The sequence below is a fragment of the Lithobates pipiens genome, unplaced genomic scaffold (assembly GCF_037356315.1).
Source record: "Lithobates pipiens isolate NorthernLeopardFrog02 unplaced genomic scaffold, aLitPip1_a1.2 Scaffold_19, whole genome shotgun sequence".
Classification (NCBI taxonomy): Eukaryota; Metazoa; Chordata; class Amphibia; order Anura; family Ranidae; genus Lithobates; species Lithobates pipiens.
The window spans coordinates 386,196,923-386,220,025 of record NW_027507764.1 but is presented as its reverse complement, the minus strand read 5'-3'; the positions used below and the strand labels follow the sequence as shown (position 1 = coordinate 386,220,025).

Below are 23,103 nucleotides of genomic sequence, written 5' to 3'. Positions count from 1 at the left end.
GGGGTTCTCCCCCCTAGTGTATAGATTGCATTGATATTTTTGCCACCCAAATGCATGATTTTGAATTTCTTAGCATTAAACCTCATTTGCCATGTAGTTGCCCATCCCATTAATTTGTTCAGATCTTCTAGCAAAGGTTCCACATCCTACAGAGATTGAACTGTTTACCCCATCCTTTAGGTCGTTTATGAACAAATTAAATAGGATTGGTCCCAGCACAGAACTCACTACCCACTACCCACCCCTGACCATTCCGAGTATTCCCCATTTATCACCACCCTATGAACCCTTGTAGCCAGTTTTCAATCCATGTACTCACCCTATGGTCCATGCCAACGGACTTATTTCACAGTAAATGTTTATGGGGAACTGTGTCAAATGCTTTTGCAAAATCCAGATACACCACGTCTACAGGCCTTCCTTTATCTAGATGGCAACTCACCTCCTCATAGAAAGTTAATAGATTGTTTTGGCAAGAATGATTCTTCATACATCCATGCTGATTACTGCTGATGATACTGTTTTCATTGCTAAACTCTTGGATATAATCCCTTATCCCCTTCAAGAGCTTGCATACTATTCATGTTAGGCTAACTGGTCTGTAATTCCCAGGGATGCATTTTTGGTGCTACATTGGCTTTTCTCCAATCCGCTGATACCATTACAGTCAGTAGACTGTCAGTAAAAATTAGGAACAATGGTCTGGTAATTACTTGACTGAGTTCCCAAAGTATCCTTGGGTGCAAGCCATCCGGTCCCGGTGATTTATTAATGTTAAGTTTCCCAAGTCTAATTCTAATTCTGTCCTCTGTTAGCCATGAGGGTGCTTCCTGTGATGTGTTACGAGGCTAAACACTGCAGTTTTGGTTGAGGCCAAATAATAAAATCTTTGTCTCATCTAACCATAACAACTTTTTCCACGAGGCCTCAGGATCTGCAAGGTGCATTTTTAAGGTGCTCAGATTAGGCTAAAATTGAATTATTGAAAATCTTGTGTAAAAACATTTATAAATAGACTCCAATGTGTTGTGTTAATAATACAGTTTTTAACATAAAAGGGCTATACAACTTATTTTCACCAAACCACACTGCAGCAGCATTGCCAGGGCAATCAAGTAAAGAAACAGTGCAGATCATTCTCATGATTGTACACATTTATGTGCAGCATTCCAGCAATTACATCCTGCAAGTAGCACAATAGAATAAGGGAAACAGGAAGATCTCACAATCTTTCTGGGGAAAAAATCTCTAAACCTTCTTTTCAGATGGTTGTTAAATTCCTTCAAGCTCCCTCCATCTCTGGGGTTTAGTTTATAGCACTAAGTATTTCTGAACCACTAAAGCCTAGGAGATTTTGAACATAAATGTATGCCCTAGTTCTCTAATATAATTTTTAAAGGCCTTCTATCTACTAGCCTTAAAACAAAATCCTAGCCAAAAACAACAAAATAAAATGAATAGCCCATTAAAGTATAACATATCTAAACCAGCTTTTGCTGCAATATCAACCTTACAATTAAGGATTTCCCCCACAGTCATTTTTTCTGACACTAGATGTCCTCAGTCTGATGAATAGCATAACCCAATCAACTTTCTATGAGGCCGAATTGTCCTGAACCCACCTCTGTCTGCTAATGCACGGTAAAAGGAGAAGCAGAGCAGGATGATTACTATCAGCTTTCTTCTCTTCAGCACATTAACTGATTAGCTTCTCATGCTGCTTCTTCCTCGCACACTCCTGCCCTGCTGTACATAGGCCGATATTAAATTAAATACAGGTACTTAAATGACTACTGCTTGTAAAAATACATTTAATGATATATTAATGATTACAAAGCTGCATTAATGTATTTTTTTTATATCTGCCTAGCATTCAGCTTAAAAGCTCCGTGCGCCCCTTGCCCCAACCTTAAGTATCCAACCTTTCTGCTTTTTTATCTCTGTCCTGCTGTGGAGACCCAATGCAATATTCACCTTTTCAGAAAAACTTAAAAGGTGAATGAACACCGTACACTCTCCCCACTCCCCTAGTCCCTTCTGTACTTACCTCAGTGAGTGGTAAGTGTGGAGCTGTCAGTGCCACACAGCCCATGTAATGGTCTGGGGATAGATCAGAAAAATGCTCTGTGCTGGTGTTGACCAATCAGAATTGTGCTGATCTGTCTTGGAAAGGCTTTAGAATGAAGAGGAAGAATAGGGGAGATTTCAAACCCAAATGACCGATCAACACCAATGGAGATCAGCACAGCAGAGACCATGGGGGTGGGAGGGGGTTGTACAGTGTTATCTGAAAAGGAGAACCCTTTAAAGTGGTGTTAAGCCCAAAAAAAAAATGTATTCAATTGCAGCTTACCAAATTCTCTTTTTTATGCTTTTTCCTTTATTTTCTCCTGGTGATCCAACCAGTAATTTTCCTATTTTTCAACATACTTTAACAGACTAAACTGTTCAGACAAAGTAGCAGTTACAGGAGTGAGACAAACCATTTACCGCGGACAGGGGTGTTTACAATGGTCAGCTTTTATTCATCAGTGTAAAATCTTTATCCCAAAAGGAAAAAAAAAAAACTCTCTACTAAAACTGCTGTGTAATGCCGCGTACACACGAGCGGACTGTATGGCGTACTTAGTCCGTCATACAATCCGACGGACAGTCCGTCATACTTTCCACTGAACGGACTTGACCACACACGGATACCCAAACAGTCCGTCGAAAGCTTGCGCGATGACGTGTACAGCACGTACGACGGGACTAGAAATAGGAAGTCCAATACACAGCAAAGCACCCTTCCGCCGTGTAAATCCTTTCTGGGCATGCGCCATTCTTAGTCCATCGAACTAGCATACTGACGAGCGGATTGTCCGCTGAAACCAAAGTATGACGGACAGAATTTCGAAAAATCCGAAATTCTTAGTACGCCGGACTGCACGCTGAAAAAGTCAGCTGAAGCCCACACACGAGCGGACTGTCCGCTGAAATGTGTTTCGACGGACTAAGTACGCCATACAGTCCGCCCGTGTGTACGCGGCATTATCTGGAGTTTGGCTTATATAACGCCACCCTCTCCCCACGTGGACAACGCTGCTGTCCAAATGTGTCCGCTTTACTACTTCATCCAGAATGCAGACACCCTAAAACATGAAGTGTGCTACTGGCAGGATCACCAGGTGAATTAAAGGGAAAAAAGCGTAATAAGAAAACGAACACAGCCCCCACATCTAAGAATTGGTAAGCTGCAATTTATTAAATTTTTCTTTGGGGGTTTAATACCACTTTAAATTCTTTGCGAAAAATACACCAGATGCTTCTTCAAGGCAAAGGTGTCACCTAATCTATGCTCATGTTTCACACTACTCACCAGCTCCCCACTATCTCCAAGCCCTCACTCTGTTGCCCCAAGTATGAGAAAAACACTTGGCATACCCTAATTAGACAGTGTTCATGCACTATGAAATGCTGCTTACAAGTAGTGTTGGGCGAACGGTTCAAGCCAAACATTGTCTGTTCACCCTTTCAAGGAACACCCAAATTTGCAGGAAGTTTGGTGGGATGTTTGCCCACTGAGTGCCCCACAATGCACTGCATCCTGCAGAGTGCATTCTAAGGCCCTAATTGGATGAAGCTGGTCAGGTGCAAGGCTTTGCCAATTAGGGCACACCGCCCTGTCATAGCCTTGATTGGACAAAGTGATGATGACTTTGTCTAATCACGGCTCATTGCTCATAGTCCCACCCCACACTATAAAAAGGTTCCTTCCCACAGGAAGCTTTGGAGTGTGTTGTTGGAGTGGAGGTAGAGCAGGGCTCATTTTGTGTTCGCTCATTGTGACTGAGTCTAGAAAGTTACGGGGTGAAGGCACTACCAACACCCAAAGGCCAATTTTTCCACAACTGTTTGACAGGGGCATCAAATAATTTTTTTTTTTACAGCAAGGCCAATTCTTGTTTTCATCAAGAGTACCTCTATAGGGTTATGATGTGAAGGCACCATCAACACCCAAAGCCCAATCTGTCACTGCTATCCAAAGTCTGCGAAAGAGACACCAGACTTTATCTAAAAAAAATATGTTTATCTTGGCCTGAATGTACTATAATTTGGCTTCACATAAGACTTGCTCACTGTGGTGCAAAACTTTGTTATTTGCATCCAAAGCTTGCAGGGAAAATCAATTTAAATGTACTTTTTTTTTCTTTATAAATGTCAGTTTTGCTGCAGCAGGTTCTATACACGGTATAGATGTGCCACTTTACAGGCAGACTATGGGGATCCCCGTAGGCTCTATATTTAAAGGAATTTTTCATATGTAATGTTTCACTTTAGGAATCATTAAAATTGCTGCCTCTTTAAAACAATCTTTTTTTAAAGTTTGTTTTGCATTGGTACATGTCCCCTAGGTCAGTACCCAGCCATTGTACCCTTTTTATGGTCAATAACTTGCATATAAGCCTTCAAAATGGGACTTTTGTTTTTTCAAGTTTGAGTTCCATAGACTTCAATGGGGTTCGCGGTTCGGGTCCAAACTTTTGCTATGTTCGAGAATTTGGGTACGAACCGAACCGGGGGTGTTCGGCCCATCTCTACTTACAAGACAGTATTCAGGCCTGAATGGCCAGTAGTCAGTTGGAGGGGTCATTACCCCCAGTAAATTCTGATACCATCTGACAATGAGGTTGACTCAGGATTGAATCCTGTAGCAAAGAGACAGTGGGGGGATACAGGGCAATACCATGTTGAGGAGGGCTAGCAGTAGGCAGTGCTATATGCCCTGGGTATTTTTTTAACAAAATAAAAATGCTATGTTGCTGCAAAATGAGTTGTTCTTTTACTTATTTATTTTTACTTATTCCCAGCTGTAAAATTGTAAATGTGCAGGAAGACAACATTTTTTTTTGGACAAATCCGAAAAATCTAAATACATACTTATTTGACTGTCACTTGTATTGAACTACAGGCATACCCCATTTTTAAGTACACAATGGGGTTTATTTACTAAAGCTGGAAAGTGCGATATCAGGCTCCCTTCTGCATAGAAACCAATGAGCTTCCAGGTTTTATTACCAAAGCTTAATTGAACAAGCTGGGGTTAGAAGCTCATTGGTTTCTATGCAGAAGTGAGCCTGATTTTGTACTTTCCAGCTTTAGTAAATTAACCCCATTGTGTACTTAAAAGTGGGGTATGCCTGTATGTACCTTTATTTAACTATGTTGCTGAAAAGCTCAATCACAGTGGCACAAAACCTGGATTTACCTTCTCAGTACATTTAGGATCATGACGTTATGGCTGAAAGATGTGTCACTAACTTTGGCGGTGTTTAGATCAATGGCTACAAGGGTTGCTTTGCAGAAACTCCCTGGCATGCCCCTGTAAGTTGGACTGTGACCTGATAGGGAAAAAACAGCAACATGTCAATGTGTGTATTCATTCTTTTCTAGGTTAAAAAGTATCTTGAAGAAGTATTTGCCAAATTAAACAGCCCAAATAAACTGAGTGTTTCGCTGGAAATTGGAGCAATGCCTTGGGTCGCTAATGTTGATGATCCTCAGTATGAAGCTGCTAAAATGGCAATACGAAAAGGTCAGTTTTTTTTTTCATGTACATTACTGCAGGGATCGACTGATATTGTTTTTTCGGTGCTGATATGATACCAATTTTTTTGGTCACCTCGTAGGCCAATATCATGTGTCGATATTCTGTACATTTAATTTTTTTTTTTCTTTTTAATCAATATTTATTAGAAAAAAGAGGTACATACAGTATTGCAAAATGGACAGAATCTGATATAAGGTACATAATGATTACATACACAGTGGGGGTGTACAGTCTCCAACGTTGATTAATCATAGCACCCTTGAGTAAGTCAAGGGGGTATCATATAAACGGTATACCATGACCCACCATGTGGCTATCACTTTAGGGATATACCTATTGGCACTGTCTTTACGGATGCTCCTAAATAAAGTATGCCTCTTTTCCATTGTAAGAATAGTAAAGTAAAGAAAAAAGAATAGAGAGAGCAGAAAAAGGAAAGAAGTGAGGGGTAGAGAGGGAGAGGAGAGGGTGGGGAAGAGGAAAGATGGGAAGGGGGCATATCTGCCTCGGTGTAAATATGCTCAGACACAGTTTTTATACCAATGTGTTACACAGGTTGAGACATAATTTCCACGTAAGCGGTAGTATATTTGAAGGCAGTCCAGCAGGACCATATCTTTTTTGCAATTTTAGAATCGTAAGCCAGAATGGCCGTATCCTTGGGCAATACCACCAGATGTGAGCATGGGTTGCCCTCTCTCCACAATCCCTTCAGCACAAAGGTGACATTTTTTGGAGAACCTTGTGTAACAGCACGGGAGTGTAGTGCCATCTGGTCAGAAGTTTGTAGATCACCTCAGCCATTTTTGAAGCCCCAGAGGGCTGTGGGTCAAAGTGAGAATGTTGTTTTTTTGGGCTGGGGTCAGCTCTTTTAGGAGGTCAAGTTCCCAGTTGCAGATAAACGTAGGAGTTTTAGCAGAGGGTAGTGATAGCAAAGCATGATATAAATAAGAAATGGGCTTCTCTATTGGTTGAACATCGGAGAATGAGGCTTCCAGAGGTGTTAGCTCCGTGAAGGATCATAAGGGTTTCGGAAGTGAGTTGACAAAGACCAAGACCACTAATTGTCAGTGTTTTCATTGATCCATATGAGAAATGGGAGAGTAATTTGGGCCAGTTACCTGGTGCAAAAGGGTTTTAGTCACCAAATACCAAGAGTGAGCCTGGGAGTCCATGTTTCCTTTGTGGAAAATAATTATGACCAGTCAAAGACATCAAAGGTGAATTATATGGCCGGCCGTGAGCCTAAGGCCGCGTACACACGCGCGGACTGTTCGCCCAACTTTGTCCGTCCAAGGCCGCGTACACACGCACGGACTGTTTGCCCAACCTTGTTCGTCAAACAGTTTCGGCAAACAGTCCGCTCAAAATTTGCATGAGCGGACTTGCCCACACACGAGCGGACTGTTTGACGAACAAGGTTGGGCAAACAGTTCGCTCAACTTTTGAAATGAACGGACTCGCCCACGTAAGGAGGAGGCAAATCCGCCCATTTCGAGCGCGTGTACAGGTAGGCGGGGCCCGCGAAGGAGACGTCGCGGGCTCCGCCGCCTGGAATGGGCTTAAAGGGGAACCCCAACGCCGAAAAAAATCGGCGTGGGGGTTCCCCCAAAGTCCACACCAGACCCTTGTCCGAGCACGCTACCCGGCCGGCCAGGAAAGGGGGGCGAGCGAGCGCGCCCCCCCTCCTGAGCCGTACCAGGCCGCGTGCCCTCAACATGGGGGGGTGCCTTGGGGAAGGGGGGGCCGCGCGGCCCCCCCACCCCAAAGCACCTTGTCCCCATGTTGATGAGGACAAGGGCCTCTTCCCGACAACCCTGGCCGTTGGTTGTCGGGGTCTGCGGGCGGGGGGCTTATCGGAATCCGGGAGCCCCCTTTAAGAAGGGGGCCCCCGGATACCGGCCCCCCACCCTATGTGAATGAGTATGGGGTACAATGTACCCCTACCCATTCACCTGTGAAATAAAGTACAAAAAAAAACACAACACAGGGAAAAAATATTTTATTGCACAGCTCGGGGGGTCTTCCGTCTGTGTGTAGCTCTTTTACTAGCGGAGGAGTCCGGCTTTCTTCCTCCCCGCCGCCGGCCTCTTCTCCCGACTTCGGGGGTCTTGTCCCCCTCTTCGGTTCTTCTGCCGGGCCACCGCGCCTTCTTGTAGCTCTTTTACAGGCGGTGGCCCGGTCTTCTGTCGCCGCTGCCTTCCGTTCTTCTGTCGCCGCCTTCGGTTCTTCTGCCGGGCCACCGCGCCTTCTTGTAGCTCTTTTACAGGCGGTGGCCCGGTCTTCTGTCGCCGCTGTCGTCGCCGCCGCCGCCTTCCGTTCTTGTTCTTCTTCTTGTTCTTCTTCTTCTTCTCCTGGAGATGTTGACTCGACGAGCTCTCCGGCCGGAATGCCAGGGACACGCTCCGCTGCCACTTATATAGTGACAATGGGGCGGTGTCACATGGTATATGTCACATGGGTTGGTCACATGGTGACCCCGCCCCCTTACGATGTCATAGTCCCCATGTGACATCAACCCATGTGACCAACCCATGTGACATATACCATGTGACACCGCCCCATTGTCACTATATAAGTGACCGCACAGCGCGGCTCTGGCATTCCGGCCGGAGAGCTCGTCGAGTCAACATCTCCAGGAGAAGAAGAAGAAGAACAAGAAGAAGAACAAGAACGGAAGGCGGCGGCGGCGACGACAGCGGCGACAGAAGACCGGGCCACCGCCTGTAAAAGAGCTACAAGAAGGCGCGGTGGCCCGGCAGAAGAACCGAAGAGGGGGACAAGACCCCCGAAGTCGGGAGAAGAGGCCGGCGGCGGGGAGGAAGAAAGCCGGACTCCTCCGCTAGTAAAAGAGCTACACACAGATAGCGGAGGAGTCCGGCGAGAAGACCCCCGAAGACGGAAGACCCCCCGGAGCTGTGCAATAAAATATTTTTTCCCTGTGTTGTGTTTTTTTTTGTACTTTATTTCACAGGTGAATGGGTAGGGGTACATTGTACCCCATACTCATTCACATAGGGTGGGGGGCCGGTATCCGGGGGCCCCCTTCTTAAAGGGGGCTCCCGGATTCCGATAAGCCCCCCGCCCGCAGACCCCGACAACCAACGGCCAGGGTTGTCGGGAAGAGGCCCTTGTCCTCATCAACATGGGGACAAGGTGCTTTGGGGTGGGGGGGCCGCGCGGCCCCCCCTTCCCCAAGGCACCCCCCCATGTTGAGGGCACGCGGCCTGGTACGGCTCAGGAGGGGGGGCGCGCTCGCTCGCCCCCCTTTCCTGGCCGGCCGGGTAGCGTGCTCGGACAAGGGTCTGGTGTGGACTTTGGGGGAACCCCCACGCCGATTTTTTTCGGCGTTGGGGTTCCCCTTTAAGCCCATTCCAGGCGGCGGAGCCCGCGACGTCTCCTTCGCGGGCCCCGCCTACCTGTACACGCGCTCGAAATGGGCGGACTTTCCGAGCGGGAACAGTCCGCTCATTTCGAAAGTACAGCGGACAGGCCCACACACGGGCGGACTGTTCGCTCAAACACAGTTTCAGCGGACAGTTTTTCGGAATTTCCGAAAGACTTTGTCCGTCCAACTGTCCGCTGAAACTGTCCGCTGAAAGCCCACACACGGGCGGACTGTCCGCCCAAACACTGTTCAGCGGACAAGGTTGGGCGAACAGTCCGCCCGTGTGTACGCGGCCCAACAGTTTCAGCAAACAGTCCGCTCAAAATTAGCATGGACGGACATGCCCACACACGACGAACGAACAGTTTGCTGAAACCGTGCGCGATGACGTGAACAGCACGTACGACGGGACGAAAAATACGACGTCCTATACACTGCATTATAGCTTTCGGCGTGAAAATCCTTTCTGAGCATGCGCGCAACTTTGTTTGACAAACAAGCCTACACACGAGCGGGCTGTTCGCTGAAACAAGGTTTCAGCGGACAGTTTTTCGGAAATTCCGAAAAACCTTGTCCGTCCAACTGTCCGCTGAAACTGTCCGCTGAAAGCCCACACACGAGCGGACTGTCCGCCCAAACACTGTTCAGCGGACAAAGTTGGGCGAACAGTCCGCCCGTGTGTACGCGGCCTTAGACAAAGAGTCCCAAGCCATAAGAGAGGAATATGTTAGCAGAGATGTGTCATCTGATAGGCTTCTGTATTTCCTTGGTATCCACATTTGAGTCGGGAGATCAGTTCCACTGAGTTCCATTTCCAGGGCTATCCATAGTTTAGTGTCCTTACAATATTTCCAGTCAGAGAACCTGGCCAATATTATTGAACGGAAATACATTCTAAAGTCCGGTAGTGCCAGGCCTCCTTCTCTTTTAGATCTAATAACTAGAGATCTAGGAAGTCTGGGTTTTTTCCTGTTCCAAACATATTTATTGGTTATGGAATTTAGTAGCGTGAAAAAAACGGAATTCCAAGCGGTATCATTTGGAGCATAAAGAGTACCCTAGGTAGCAAGTTCATCTTGACTATCCCAATCCTCCCCAGCCAAGAGTGGGCAAGTTGGGACCATTTCTGAATGTCTGATCGAATTGCATTGAGAATTAAAAAAAATTATTTTTACACTTTTTTTTATCACTGTTATTGCTGTCGCAAGGAATGTAAACATTCCTTGTGACAGTAATAAGCAGTGACAGGTACTCTTTATGGACGTATCGGGGGTCTATAAGACCCCAAACCCCTCCTCTGCACTTGAAAGTATTCAAAACACCAAGTACGGCGTTTTTGAATACTTTCTATTTTTTCTAAATTGGCTCCTTTAAGATGCTAGTAATTCGGAAGTGATGTTATGACATCGCTTCTGGGTTACTAGATCAGAAATGAACAAAGCATTAGCTTTGTTCAGGTCTTTGGCAGCCAGCTGGTGGCTTGGGTCTCCCAGTGGGATGGGAGAGCCCGGGCGAGCAGTGGAAGGTGGCGGGAGGGGGGATATCCCCTCCCGCTGCTTGGTAAAAACAGCTGAGCAGCTGCTGAACCACATTGGTTGTTATTACAAGAAGGCCGACCGTCCGCTCTAAAGCTGCAGGCATCACTCCGGTAAAACCCCTTAAAGCAGTAAGTTTTGTTACCGATGCTCTAAAAAAGTGAATATCGGTCGCGGGTAAGCCGCGCTGATAATCGGTCCATTCCCTACATTACTGTACCATTACGTTATGTTATACTGTCAAATCTATACATCCAATTAATGTATTCATACATATAGGGTTGGGAGTCCAGCTTTTCTTTCCTTTCTGCACTGTCATGTAAACATTTTTCAGTATATACTCCATAGTCATGCACGAGTTAACATAAGAAATGTTTATAGCACCAGAGTTATTATAGGATTTGCCAGCTCAGAGTGTAGAATAGGGTAAATCTTTGCTTCACATGTAACATTCACAGATTTTTAACTACAGCAAATGTAACAGAACGACATTTCAGGCAAACAGCCACCAAATTCAGATGCTTCTGAATTCTTCTTGAAGGGTTAAATGTGTCCGTGAATAATGACACTAAATTAACTTTATAAATCAGGCAAATGTACGGTATAACAGTTCCCGGGTAACACATGATTTTCTATAAATTTACCCCAACTAACAACACATTTCCCATACAGCAGCCACAGTTATTGCAGTTGGGTGTGTTACTTTGACCTATGCTCAAATGTTAAAATATAGCTTTGTGAAAAGTCTTGCTCTGATAGACAATCTTTGATAGGAGGGTTGAAATACTTTTCTTAGAGACAATACTGCTCCAGGCTCCCTCCAGTGCTGGTCACATGTCTGAAGGGCCAAGCATTTGATCGCATAAGGAGAAGGTCATCCATTGTGAACTCTGATCCTCTCCTTCAAGTAGGCCTTCAGCCATGTGGCTAGCACTGCAGGGAAGCTGTGGCAGCATTTTCCCTAAGGCACCTATTTTGTTCACTATTTATTTATCCATCCCAGCAGGACTTGTGTTAATGTGGCTTTGTATTAACATTTCATTATAGGTCCACTTTAATAAACTCTGGACATTCCAATACAATACAAAATAATTTGAATTTCTTAAACACAAGTGTTTTGTAATCTTCCTTGATTAATTACATGTAGGGACATGAATTTAATTTCTGGCTTGCCTTCTTGCCAAGTTGCAGTTACTTGGCTGCTTATGCATCTCTAACTCCATTTCCTTTATTATAATGCTGAAAGTTATATCTAGCTAAAACACCAGTAAACCTAAAAAAGAAAACTGCCTTAAAACAGACCTGACAATTATACAGGACTATGTAAAAGATCGAGAATGTGCACACTAAGGCCGCGTACACACGCGGGGACTGTTCGCTCAACTTTGTCCGTCAAACAGTTTCAGCGGACAGTCCGCTCAAAATTAGCATGGACGGACTTGCCCACACACGACGAACGAACAGTCCGCTGAAACCGTGCGCGATGACGTGAACGGCACGTACGACGGGACGAAAAATACGACGTCCTATACACTGCAATGCAAACTTCGGCGTGTAAATCCTTTCTGAGCATGCGCGGAACTTAGTTTGACGAACAAGCCTACACACGAGGGGACTGTCCGCTGAAACTTTGTTTCAGCGGACAGTTTTTCGGAATTTCCGAAAAACTTTGTTCAGCAGACTGTCCGCTGAAACTGTCCGCTGAAAGCCCACACACGAGCGGACTGTCCGCCGAAACACTGTTCAGCGAACAAAGTTGAGCGAACAGTCCCCGCGTGTGTACGCGGCCTAAGGCTACTTTCACACTGAGGCGCTTTGCAGGCATTTTAGCATTTAAAAATAGCGCCTGTAAAGTGCCTCTTCTGTCACTCCAGTGTGAAAGCCCAAGTGCTTTCACACTGGAGCGGTGAGCTTGCGGGGCGATAAAAAACGTCCTGCAAGCAGCATCTTCGGGCGCTTTAGGAGAGGTGTAAACACCAACGAAATCAATGGGTAGCGTCACCAAAGCACCTGCAAAGGGTTTTTAACCCTTTATTTGGCCTCTAGCAGGGGTTAAAAGCCCCCGCTAGCAGCCGAAAAGCACAGTTAAAGTGACGGTAAAGCGCCACTAATGCGGCGCTTTACCACCGATGCCCCCATCGTCTCATTGTGAAAGTGCCCTTAAGTATTAACGTAGCCGATCACTAGTGCCATACAAGTCTCCTGTCAGTGTATCTGCGTGCCCATACATCCTGTATGAGCATGGAGATACACTGACAGGAAGAATCAATGAACTGCCATGGTGCTCCACAGCTAAAAGCCAACAGTCAAAACGGATGTTGGGGGCTTGTAGTTCATTCTCACACAGAGCTGTGTGAATAGATGATGTGGGTGTCTGGGCGGAGTTCCGCTCAGCCCTGCTGATTTCAAAAACCAATGGCAACCACAGGTAACTTCTTCCTATATGGCTGCCACAGGGTGGTGGGGGCAGCCGGCAGCAGCTGCAGCATTGGGAACATGCTATATCTTCCACCCTAATATTGGGTGAAACATTTAACATGTTCCCAAAGGTGAACTTATCGTTTACAGCAAGCCCTGTAGCTATAGGCACTGTGGAGAAATGTGTCTTCAAAGTTTGCAACAAAGGAACTGAGATCACAACTCTTTCCCTTTCTTGGTAGAAATTGACTGAAACACAACTTTAGCCCCTGTTCACACTGAATCCGACTTTGAAATTGTGCAACTTAACTTGAAGTTGCACGATTTTTAAGCCTCAGGTCAGTGCGACTTCAGGTGCAGCTTGGCTAACATGTGTGCGACTAAATGAACAGATGTTTATGCAAGTAGCGCCTGAAATTTCAAAAAATAGTGCAGGAACCTTTTTTACAAAATGGTGTGGCACCGCAAATTCAGAGTTGCACCGATTTGAACAGTTCCATTGCTGACAATAGGGTGCGACTTGTCATGTCATTTGGACCTGTCAAATCACATGACAAATCTCACCAGTGTGAACGGGAGCTTAGAGCCTTTGTTGTGATCTTAAAGTTGCTGTAAACCCTTATGCCGTGTACACATTACTGAACTTTCTGGCAGAAAAGGTCAGAGGGAAAGATTTCATTGGATATTCCGATTGTGTGTGGACTTTTTTTTTTTCAAAAATTCTGACGGACCTAGAAATAGAACACGTTTTAAATCTTTTCGACGGAATCAATTCCTATCGGGAAAACCGTTTGTCTGTATGCTATTCTGACGGACCAAAAACAAAGCAAGGGCAGCTATTGGCTACTGGCTATTGAACTTCCTTTTCTAGTCCCGTCGTACATCATCGCGTTCTAAGCGAACGGACTTTGGTGTGATCGTGCGTAGGCAAGTCCGTTTCAGCGGTACGCCATCAGAACTCCATCGGAAAGACCATCAGAGTTTATTCTGACAGAAAGTCTGATCGTGTGTACACGGCATTACATATAACCACTGAAGTGACTGGCCTCTATATATAAAGAGATTAAACAAATCCTCCTACTTAAGTTGTACCTGTTTATCTATGGCACTCTCTACTCTGCAGCCTCCTAAAGCACACATTTTACACAGCTCCAGAAGGCAGGGGGAGGAGATCAGATGTAACACACTGCGCTTAAAAAAATAAGAACTGACTGCAATCTGAGACATGAATGGAGAGAATGGACACACCCCCTCCACACATTCTGATAGGGAACCATGTACAACCTAAGCTGTCAGTCACCCATGATTGCTTGGAGTTGGGATTACCTGTCAGCAGTGAATGGAACAGCAGATGGAAATTGCATGAAGTGCTTTGGAACAAGGTAAGTATACACTATAGAAAGATATGCTTGGTTCATATTCATTTCAGAGGGTTACAGACACTTTAATGGTTTACCTCACAGTACATGAAGCAAGAGTCAGGGATGGCTTTGATTAAAGCTCTTTTACTGCTTTTGAAAATATGCTAAATACTTTGATGTCTATAATTTGAACACAAGCACACTTTGAAGACCTTTAATTAAGTAATTGCACCCCTACGTACGAGGAAGAATGTCTAAAGCAAATCTGTCAGGCATTTTATTGGTTATTTAAAAAAAATTAAAAAAACATTATTTTTTTATTATTATTAAAGAAAACCCTTCTATTTGTGCCTTTCTAATTGTGGTTTCATTTTGTTACCAAGAGCTTGACCTTCCTGAATTCTGGATCACGTAATGGCCACCTGCCACATCAAAGTCTAGGGAGGACATCATTACTAGGTATGATGCAAGAAAATGGGCAGCTTTTGGCTCTGATGCTGGGTACACACAGGCGGAACATCAGCCAAAGTTAGCAGCTACAGTATAAACCAGCTAACTTTTGGCCCGTGTCTACAGCTGCCTGTCCGACAGAAGCCAATTTCAGGCCCAGCTTCTGTTGAACGAGCATGGTGGAAAACCAGCATCCGACCGGCATCCAATCAGCGCTAGCAGCCATTGCCCAGTGTGTTCTGGTAGGGGGGCGGCCCCCCTGTCAGAACACAATAACAAAATGGGGGAGATCGCTATACTAACATCACTTGTATTAGTACAGTGCTCTGTCAGGTTTTTTTTTTTTCGTTCAGCCCACTGGATTGAACAAAACAAAACTTATAGTGTACTTTAGACAGGTTTAATTTGCATTATTAAAAATATTTGAAAGGTTTATTTTAAAGATGTATTTTTACTAAGGTGTCACTGGCCTCAGTTGCTGGTGTGCAAAAACTAAAGGTGTTCTACGGTTGGATGGCTACGCTCCTATAAAGTTTTCTGCACATCTCTATTGGTCATTCATCATATTTAGCAGCTAATAACAATAAATGGGTGAGGGCATGCCACAGCTTAATGCAGTGGTAGCTAGTGAAGTTTTAGAATGGGGGGGAGACCCCACCCTTTCTTTTTGACCCCTCCCACTTCTCATAAGCCCCCCGCTCCTATAGAATCCACCCAGTTTGCCCCCTATATTCCACTTGCTTCCACTCATAGTGTCAGGAGTATACAGCTCAGCATCAAAGGACAGAGTATACAGCCCCTGAATAACAGGTAAGTGTATGCAGCGCCAGAATCACAGGGCAGAGTATACAGCCCCAGAACCACAGGGCAGAGTATACAGCCCCAGAACCACAGGGCAGAGTATACAGCCCCAGAACCACAGGGCAGAGTATACAGCCCCAGAATCACAGGACAGAGTATACAGCCCCAGAATGACAGGGCAGAGTATACAGCCTCAGAATCACAGGAGAGAGTATACAGCTCAGCATAACAGATCAGAGTATATAGGTCAGCCTCACAGATCAGGGTATATAGCCCAGCATCACAGATCAGGGTATATAGCTCAGAATCACAGATCAGGGTATATAGCTCAGCATCACAGATCAGGGTATATAGCTCAGCATCACAGATCAGGGTATATAGCCCCCCTCATTTAGTATAGAACCCCCAGGACAATCCAACCCCCACCATCAATACATACCCCCTAGGACAATCCACTCCCCCACCATCAGTATAGACCCTCCTTCCCTTATGCACTTCTGCAGCAAGTGGAGAAGGATTGAGCGTCCAGCCGCCCAGAGAGTTGCTTGCTCAGACTGAGGGTCACTCTCCAGGCGGCGGGCTTGTGACAAGAGGCAGCCTCACTCTGGGCTAGTGCGACGCCAGTGTTCTATCTGCCTCCAGGACCCAGGACTCTCTGCTGCCCTCAGGATGGTGTCACCCCTCTGTGGGTGTCCCCCAGGTGTGGATAGCTCCCCCACCCCCCTCAGTGATGCCACTGTGTCAGGGGGATTGTTGGGCTTGCCTTAAGTTGTAGGAGGGAATCCGAAGGATGCATAATGATGCTTGGTGGAGCCGGCCGCTCATGCCTTCCATGCTTCAGTCCACTCCACACAGCAGTGAGCCGGGAAACCGGAAGTGGCGCCGCAAAAAGCACCTCCCACAGTCCTCCTGTCCCTGCCAATTAAAAAATAGGAAAGGACAGAAACAAATCCAGAAGAGTAGGAGTGTTTGTGTGTGCATCGTTTGCGGCCCGAATACTCCCTAAACACGGGCAAATCAGCTTCCCATAGACCGCCTTGTGTCCGGCGCCTGGACAATCTTAAAGGGACCATTTTTTTTTAGAACAGGTTGGGGGGGGGGGGTTGGTGCCAATACACCCCCTATGTACGGGCCACCACTGGCTTAATGTTATGATGTCTAGTCAAGACTTGCAAAAAAGTGTGTGTCCCTCTCAAAGCTTTTGAGATGCTTTGTGAGGAAACTGAATCTGTGTGCATTACTTGCCTTACCTAACATAATTATTATCACCAACATTTTAAGCATAAAAATGGATTCAAATTTTATATTATCATATTATAATTAACAAAATATTAAGGTGCAAACATTTTACCATAGGAGTATTGTTAATAGATGCAATTATGTATTACATATACAGCATAATATGTATTGTTCTGCTTGCCTTTTGCAGTGTTTGGTGTTACGCCAGATATGATCAGGGATGGTTCAACTATACCATTAGCCAGAATTTTCCAAGATCTAACCAAAAAGAAAGTAATGATGCTTCCAATTGGTGGAGCAGATGATGGGGAACATTCACAAAATGAGAAAATAAGCAGGTGAGACATACGTTATATCAAAAACCTAGTTCTGTTGGCCATACCAAAGACAATTAAAAACATTTTGTCAAAGGATTTAAAGTGTGTGTGTGTGTGTGTGTGTGTGTGTGTTTATATATATATATATATATATATATATATATATATATATATATATATATATATACAAGGTCTCAAGTGTGAATGGGGAGCAGGCATTTTAAAATTTAGTGTTATCGCTCTCACTCCCTCATACTGGTCACTGGAAGTTCAACATGGCACCTCATGGCAAAGAACTATATATATATATATATATATATATATATATATATATATATATATATATATATATATATATACAGGCACACACAGCGGGCAAAATAAGTATTGAACACGCTAACTGAAATGTATGTAAAATACTTTGTATAAAATCCTTTGTTGGTAATGACAAGTTGCCCCCTGTATGGAGAAACTAGTCGCATGCATTGCTCAGTTGGGATTTTGGCCCATTCTGCCACACAAACCTTCAAATCTTGAAGGTTCCATGGACCTCTTCTATGAACTTACTAACTCTTTAGTTATTTCCATAGATTTTCTATTGGATTCAATTCAGGTGACTGGCTGGGCTATTCTAGCAGCTTTATCTTCTTTCTTTGAAACCAGTGGAGAGTTTCATTAGCTTTGGTGTTTGGAATCATTGTCTTGCTGAAATGTCCACCCTCGTTTCATCTTCATCATCCTGGTAGATGGCAGAAGATTTTTATCAAGAATGTTTTGGTACCTTTTTCCATTCATCCTTCCTTCAATGATATGACTATATTCTCCCAGCATTTCAGAGGCTTGTCTAAATGTTGTGCAGCAAACTTTAAAGGAGCTTCAACATGCTTTTTTCTTCAGTAATGGAGTCTTGCGTGGTTAACGTGCATACAGGCCATGGCGGTTGAGTGCATTACTGATTGTTTTCTTTGAAGCAATTGTACCTGCTATTTTCAGGTCTTTCTGAAGCTCTTCACAAGTGGTCCTTGTCTCTGGTCTTTTCACTCCTCTGTCAGAAATCTTGACCATAAACCTAGTCATGGCCGGTTTATGGTAAAATGATGTTCTTTCCACTTCTGGATTATGGCCCCAACAGTGCTCACTAGAACATTCAGACATTTAGAAATCCTTCTGTAACCAATGCCATCAGTATGTTTTGCAATAATAAAGTTATAAAGGCCTTGAGAGAGCTCTTTGCTTTTATGAGTTGTTTCTTGTAGCACACCAGTAGCAGCAGGGCTGGGCTCCAGTGTGTGGATGGGGATGAATTGAGAAAATCGCTGGAGCTCTCTGAAGGCAGACTACATGTTTTGGGGATTAACCCCTTCTTCAGGTCGCCTAATGAGAGTCTGCGAACAGGGGAAATAAATAAAGAAAGGCCAGAGAGCAGTTCAATCATCCATTTCTAATAAGGGATTAGCCCTTGCAGTAAAATAGGACAATAAAAATAACTAAGATAATACCTTTTACAGTGCATATGTAAGAATTAAAATAGCATTGGTTATGTATTGAGGACTGCCCCCCCCCCCCCCCCCGGCAAAAAAAAAAAAAAAGTCCCCCCTTTCGAATAGCGCCAGATTTATCACAGGGTTCAACAATAACTACACAACAATAGCCAGTGTAATGAGGAAACGTTGCCGTATCCAATCGGACCCAACTTTGGGTCCCCATCGTACCTCAGGTGGTTTTTAGAAGGGCACGTACCTTGAAAAATATGGTGGCAACAAGCAACCCAAAGTAAAAAGCTAACTGGCTCTCATTAGGTGATCTGAAGAAGGGGTTAATCCCCTAAACATGTAGTCTGCCTTCAGAAAGCTCAGATTTGCTCAGTTTATCCCCATCCACACACCAGAGCCCAGCCCTGCTGCTGCTACTGGTCTTTGCTTTTGCTCTGCCTGATGTCTCCACACTAGCTTCCGAGTGCGGCTCCCAGCGCTCTGCATGCCCCTCGCACTGGCAATTCCTTACCAGGCAGAGATTAGCCCAGCCTTCGGGCCACCCGCCCGCTCCCAGGAAATCCAGCACACAGAGGCAGCCATCTATCTCCCCAGACTCAGCCACAGTATACACCAGAGTCGTGAGTTGCAGTGTATTTATTCCTTCCATTTGCTGGACTATGTTTGTTTGATGAGTCTATTAAAGTTCCTTATTATGTTAACTTTCTGGCATGTTGGGTTTTTATACCGGATCAGTGCTTACTCCTTTGTTTAATTTCACTGTACTATTGACACTGGGCGGGAAGGGGTTAACATCTAGGGTGATCAAGGAGTTAAACGTGTGCCTAACAAGTTTTTATACGTGTACCGCGTGCTGCTTTTACTGCACGCCCCCTACCCGAAAATGCACAATCGCATATATATACATGATTCTGTGCACAACGGCCACCCTGTAGCAGTAAATCTACAGGAGGCGGTCACTAAGAAAAAATGTAGTTATCGCTAGAACAGGTGTCCCATTGGCTTTAGACAACTGTCCAGGCCTTCTGTTCCAGTGGCAACTGTCAAATTTTGAATATCCTAACACATTCTGTCTTGATGAAAATGGTCACTAGGACTAACAGGGTCCTACTCCATACATTATGCAGAAATAAAAAGAAACATTTTCTTCAAACATTCCTTATTAAAACTTTGTGGGGAATAGTGTACAAAAGATCTAGAGGCTTTAAAGTTTGTGGCATTCATGCATCATAAAACTTGCACCTAAATAATGACCAGGGCAATTTTCTGGACATGCCAGTGTTAGTACCGTATAATTGCAGCATTTACAAGCAACAATTTATAGTTCACCGACTGACTTACCCTTTCTTTGAAAAGTTACTTAACATGTTTTATGTATTTCTTATTTTCAGATCTAATTACATTCAAGGGACCAAGGTTTTTGCAGTATTTTTCTTGGAATTGTCAAAGCTGCATGAAGATTCACTGGCCAAATCAGACCAAAAGAAATTAAAAATATCTCAGCTTATCGGAACCTGAAAACAGCAATACTAAGATTTTTCAGGAATTGAATATACCCTACTAGCTCCTTATATCATTACTTTACTTTATTGTTTTAGTTGTTTTGTTAGTACAGATTGTCTCTGGGTTTTGCAAACCTCGATTTATGTAAATGAAATATATATTACATCTTGACAGCCTTAGGTCAAGTAAGTATCTTCTTTTTTTTTCTGCTAGATTGTGCATAGAACTGAGACCAAGTATGTGCAGCTACATTGTGACAAGTGTACATGCTTGACAGAGCATGCATAGTGGCTTTAATAGACAGCTTTTACCAACTATGCATATAGCACAAGCCACTATAGAACTTTCCATTCAGTTGTATCACGTATGCAGAGTTGGCAGTCCAACTTGAAGATTTGTGTAAAGTGTTAACGATTAGGCCTCTTTAACATGGTAAAAACTCACTCATTCACGTCAATTGGGGCATGCCATAAACCATGAGCTAAACATTTGATTTGTAGTTGTGGCACTTTAGTTTCATTGAAAATTACCTTTCAGCAAAAACACAAAAAAAATTATAAACAGCATTCAGGAGGTGGCACTATGCCGCCTCTTGAATGCCTGATAGTAGCTGCCTAGCCGCCGCTCAAAAAGCGATCTACTGTGCATTGCTTTTCAGAGACTGACCAAGTGTGAACTTAGCTTTATAGAAGTTACAGAGTAAGTGTAGTGCCTTCAAATCACTGGTCTCCTCTAATTTATTGACTGAGCTTGTTTAATACGACAGCACAAAGAGGACTGACAAGCAGTCAGAATGTGCCTTTTATCATTTTATCACAAAAAAGAGAAAAGATTGCTGATTGCAAGGATTACTGTACTTTAAACATTGCTGTTTGCTGTTTCAAAATAGTCTCTGCATAATTTTTACTCTGGATATAGATGCTATCATTTTTTTTTTTTTTTTACTGAAAAAGAAATATTTACTTTCTTACATTCGTACCTTGTAACTGCTTTATTTTCTTACATTTGTCTTAGAAGTTGTGACAAAGCAGTTGTATGTATGCATTCTGTGTTTTATTTGTATGAAAACAAACAATACATTATTTTTCATTTATGGAATTCATTTATTTTATACTGTAAGTGCAGCCAAACTTTGGTGGTTTACTGGGTTTTTTGACAATGCATTTTCTTCACTATATGCCCAGTTTAAATTTACTGGGTTAATGAAAACAGATTTACTTAAAAAAACAATTAATTTAAGACCCTAATTGAATTTGCATAATTCTTGGGGTGCCCTGATTATTTTAAATCCTATGTATATAATTGCATTCTGCTTTGGTTGCAAAGAAAATAGCACACCGGCTTTATGAGCCATTATCAATAAAAACTGAGCCCTATGAAGTAGCATATAGAACACAAAAGCCCTAAAGCAGGCCATACTTTAAATTTTTAATTTTTTTTTCTCTAACTGCGGACCGCGAACAAGAATAAAACAGATTCATCCATGCACCCTATACAGTGGACACATTTCCTACTATGGCTATTTGTATTTTGACAGCGAGCACCTGATTTTTGGCTGATCATTTTCTGCCCAGCTTGATTTTTCAATCGAGGGAATTCGCACAGGAGGCGGCCATCAGGGACACCCATTTTGCTGGGCATATACGGTAAAAAAAATTCTTAGTGAGTGACCATGTTGGCCTCGCTCCATTCAAAAAAAGTTGATCATTCAACCAACTTTTGTCAAAGTACCCTGCTGGAAATTTTTTGTTTCTCTGCGCTGTGTAGCATAGATGGATAAATATGTTTGTTTTTTAGTTCAGCCCTCAGGCTGAATGAAAAAAAAAAAAAAACTATTGGGCCTAGTTTACACTTGGAGTTAAGAGGCTGTAAATTAATGCCACAGCCATGATTCTTTTCATTGTGCTGCAGATAAAATCCCCCTCCCCTTTTTCGTTTGGTACTGCGGTACTAACATTCATGTGCATGGGGCTGCATTACCTGTAGGTACTGGATATTTACCATATATAAACTTACACCAATGTCATCGGCGCATGCGCACTGAAGAAAGGGGCCGTGACCGGCAGTTTCTGTGCGAATGCACGGGAGTGGCCAGTCACAGAGCCGCAGTCCACAGCCCTGGAAGGAAGAGGGGGTGAAGATAGATGCGGCCACCAGGCTTCATTCGCAGGTACGTGCAACATAATGGGCTAGCATTATGTTTTTACTTTGCAGGGGAAAAAAAGAGGAAGTAAAACCCATCAGGGTTTACTTCCTCTTTAAACACCTAAAGGCACTTTCTAGTTTGCTAGGTTATGCTCAATAAAAAATACTTACAGGTTTGAACAGGTTTTTATGCATAAATTTCCTGCCAGCAAATCTGGGGTTGTTCAATTAGAGGAGATTTTTTCATACACCTATGTGCATGAGGCCCTAATATGATGCAGAATGTATGTATAGTTTACTCAATGATTGCAAGCCACCAAGATCCTGAAGCAGCAAAGCAACCCCGAACGATAAACTTTCCTCTACAATACTCCACAGTTGTTACTGGGTTCTTCTCCTGAAATGTCTTTGGTTTGTGGCAAACATGTCTACTTTCACACACAACATGTCTACTTTCACACACAAATTTAATTTTTATTTATTTATTTATTAATTGAATACATTTTTTCTTCCTTGGTTTGCACATCTTATTTATATCCATGCTTGTGTAGCAGCGCCTCCTGAAGAGCACACGCTATGCGTTCTTCCAAAGTTAAAGTTTTGCCTAAACTGCAGTTTGGTTTGGGTACAATTGTCTAAATTTAGACGTCAGCATCAGTCTGACTGGACTGTGAGATGTTCAGCCTGGCCACAGGTGGCACTGTCTCTTCTGACAGGTATGGAACTATGGTCTGGTTAGGTGCTTAAGTTACTCTCTCTCTGAGCCCGCCTAGTGGGAGCAGCGCTCTCGCTGTGCTTTCTGTGAGAGGGTATTTAACCACTTTAAGACCGGACCATTTTGCTGGTAAATGACCAGAGGTCTT

The 23,103-nt window shown here is 43.9% G+C and overlaps 1 protein-coding gene across 3 annotated transcripts in view; it reads left to right on the top strand.

Annotated features, from left to right (window-relative positions):
* LOC143997005 (beta-Ala-His dipeptidase-like) overlaps positions 1–21,188 on the top strand; it is a 102,810-nt gene extending 81,622 nt beyond the window's left edge. For all 3 annotated transcript variants that reach the window (XM_077492360.1, XM_077492361.1, XM_077492362.1), the window contains 3 exons: positions 5,434–5,575; positions 16,973–17,120; positions 19,984–21,188. In XM_077492360.1, coding sequence (XP_077348486.1) covers positions 5,434–5,575; positions 16,973–17,120; positions 19,984–20,110 — 417 coding nt within the window. In that variant the 3' untranslated portion in view covers positions 20,111–21,188. The remainder of the gene's footprint in view (positions 1–5,433; positions 5,576–16,972; positions 17,121–19,983) is intronic.
* The last annotated feature ends 1,915 nt before the right edge of the window (positions 21,189–23,103 follow it).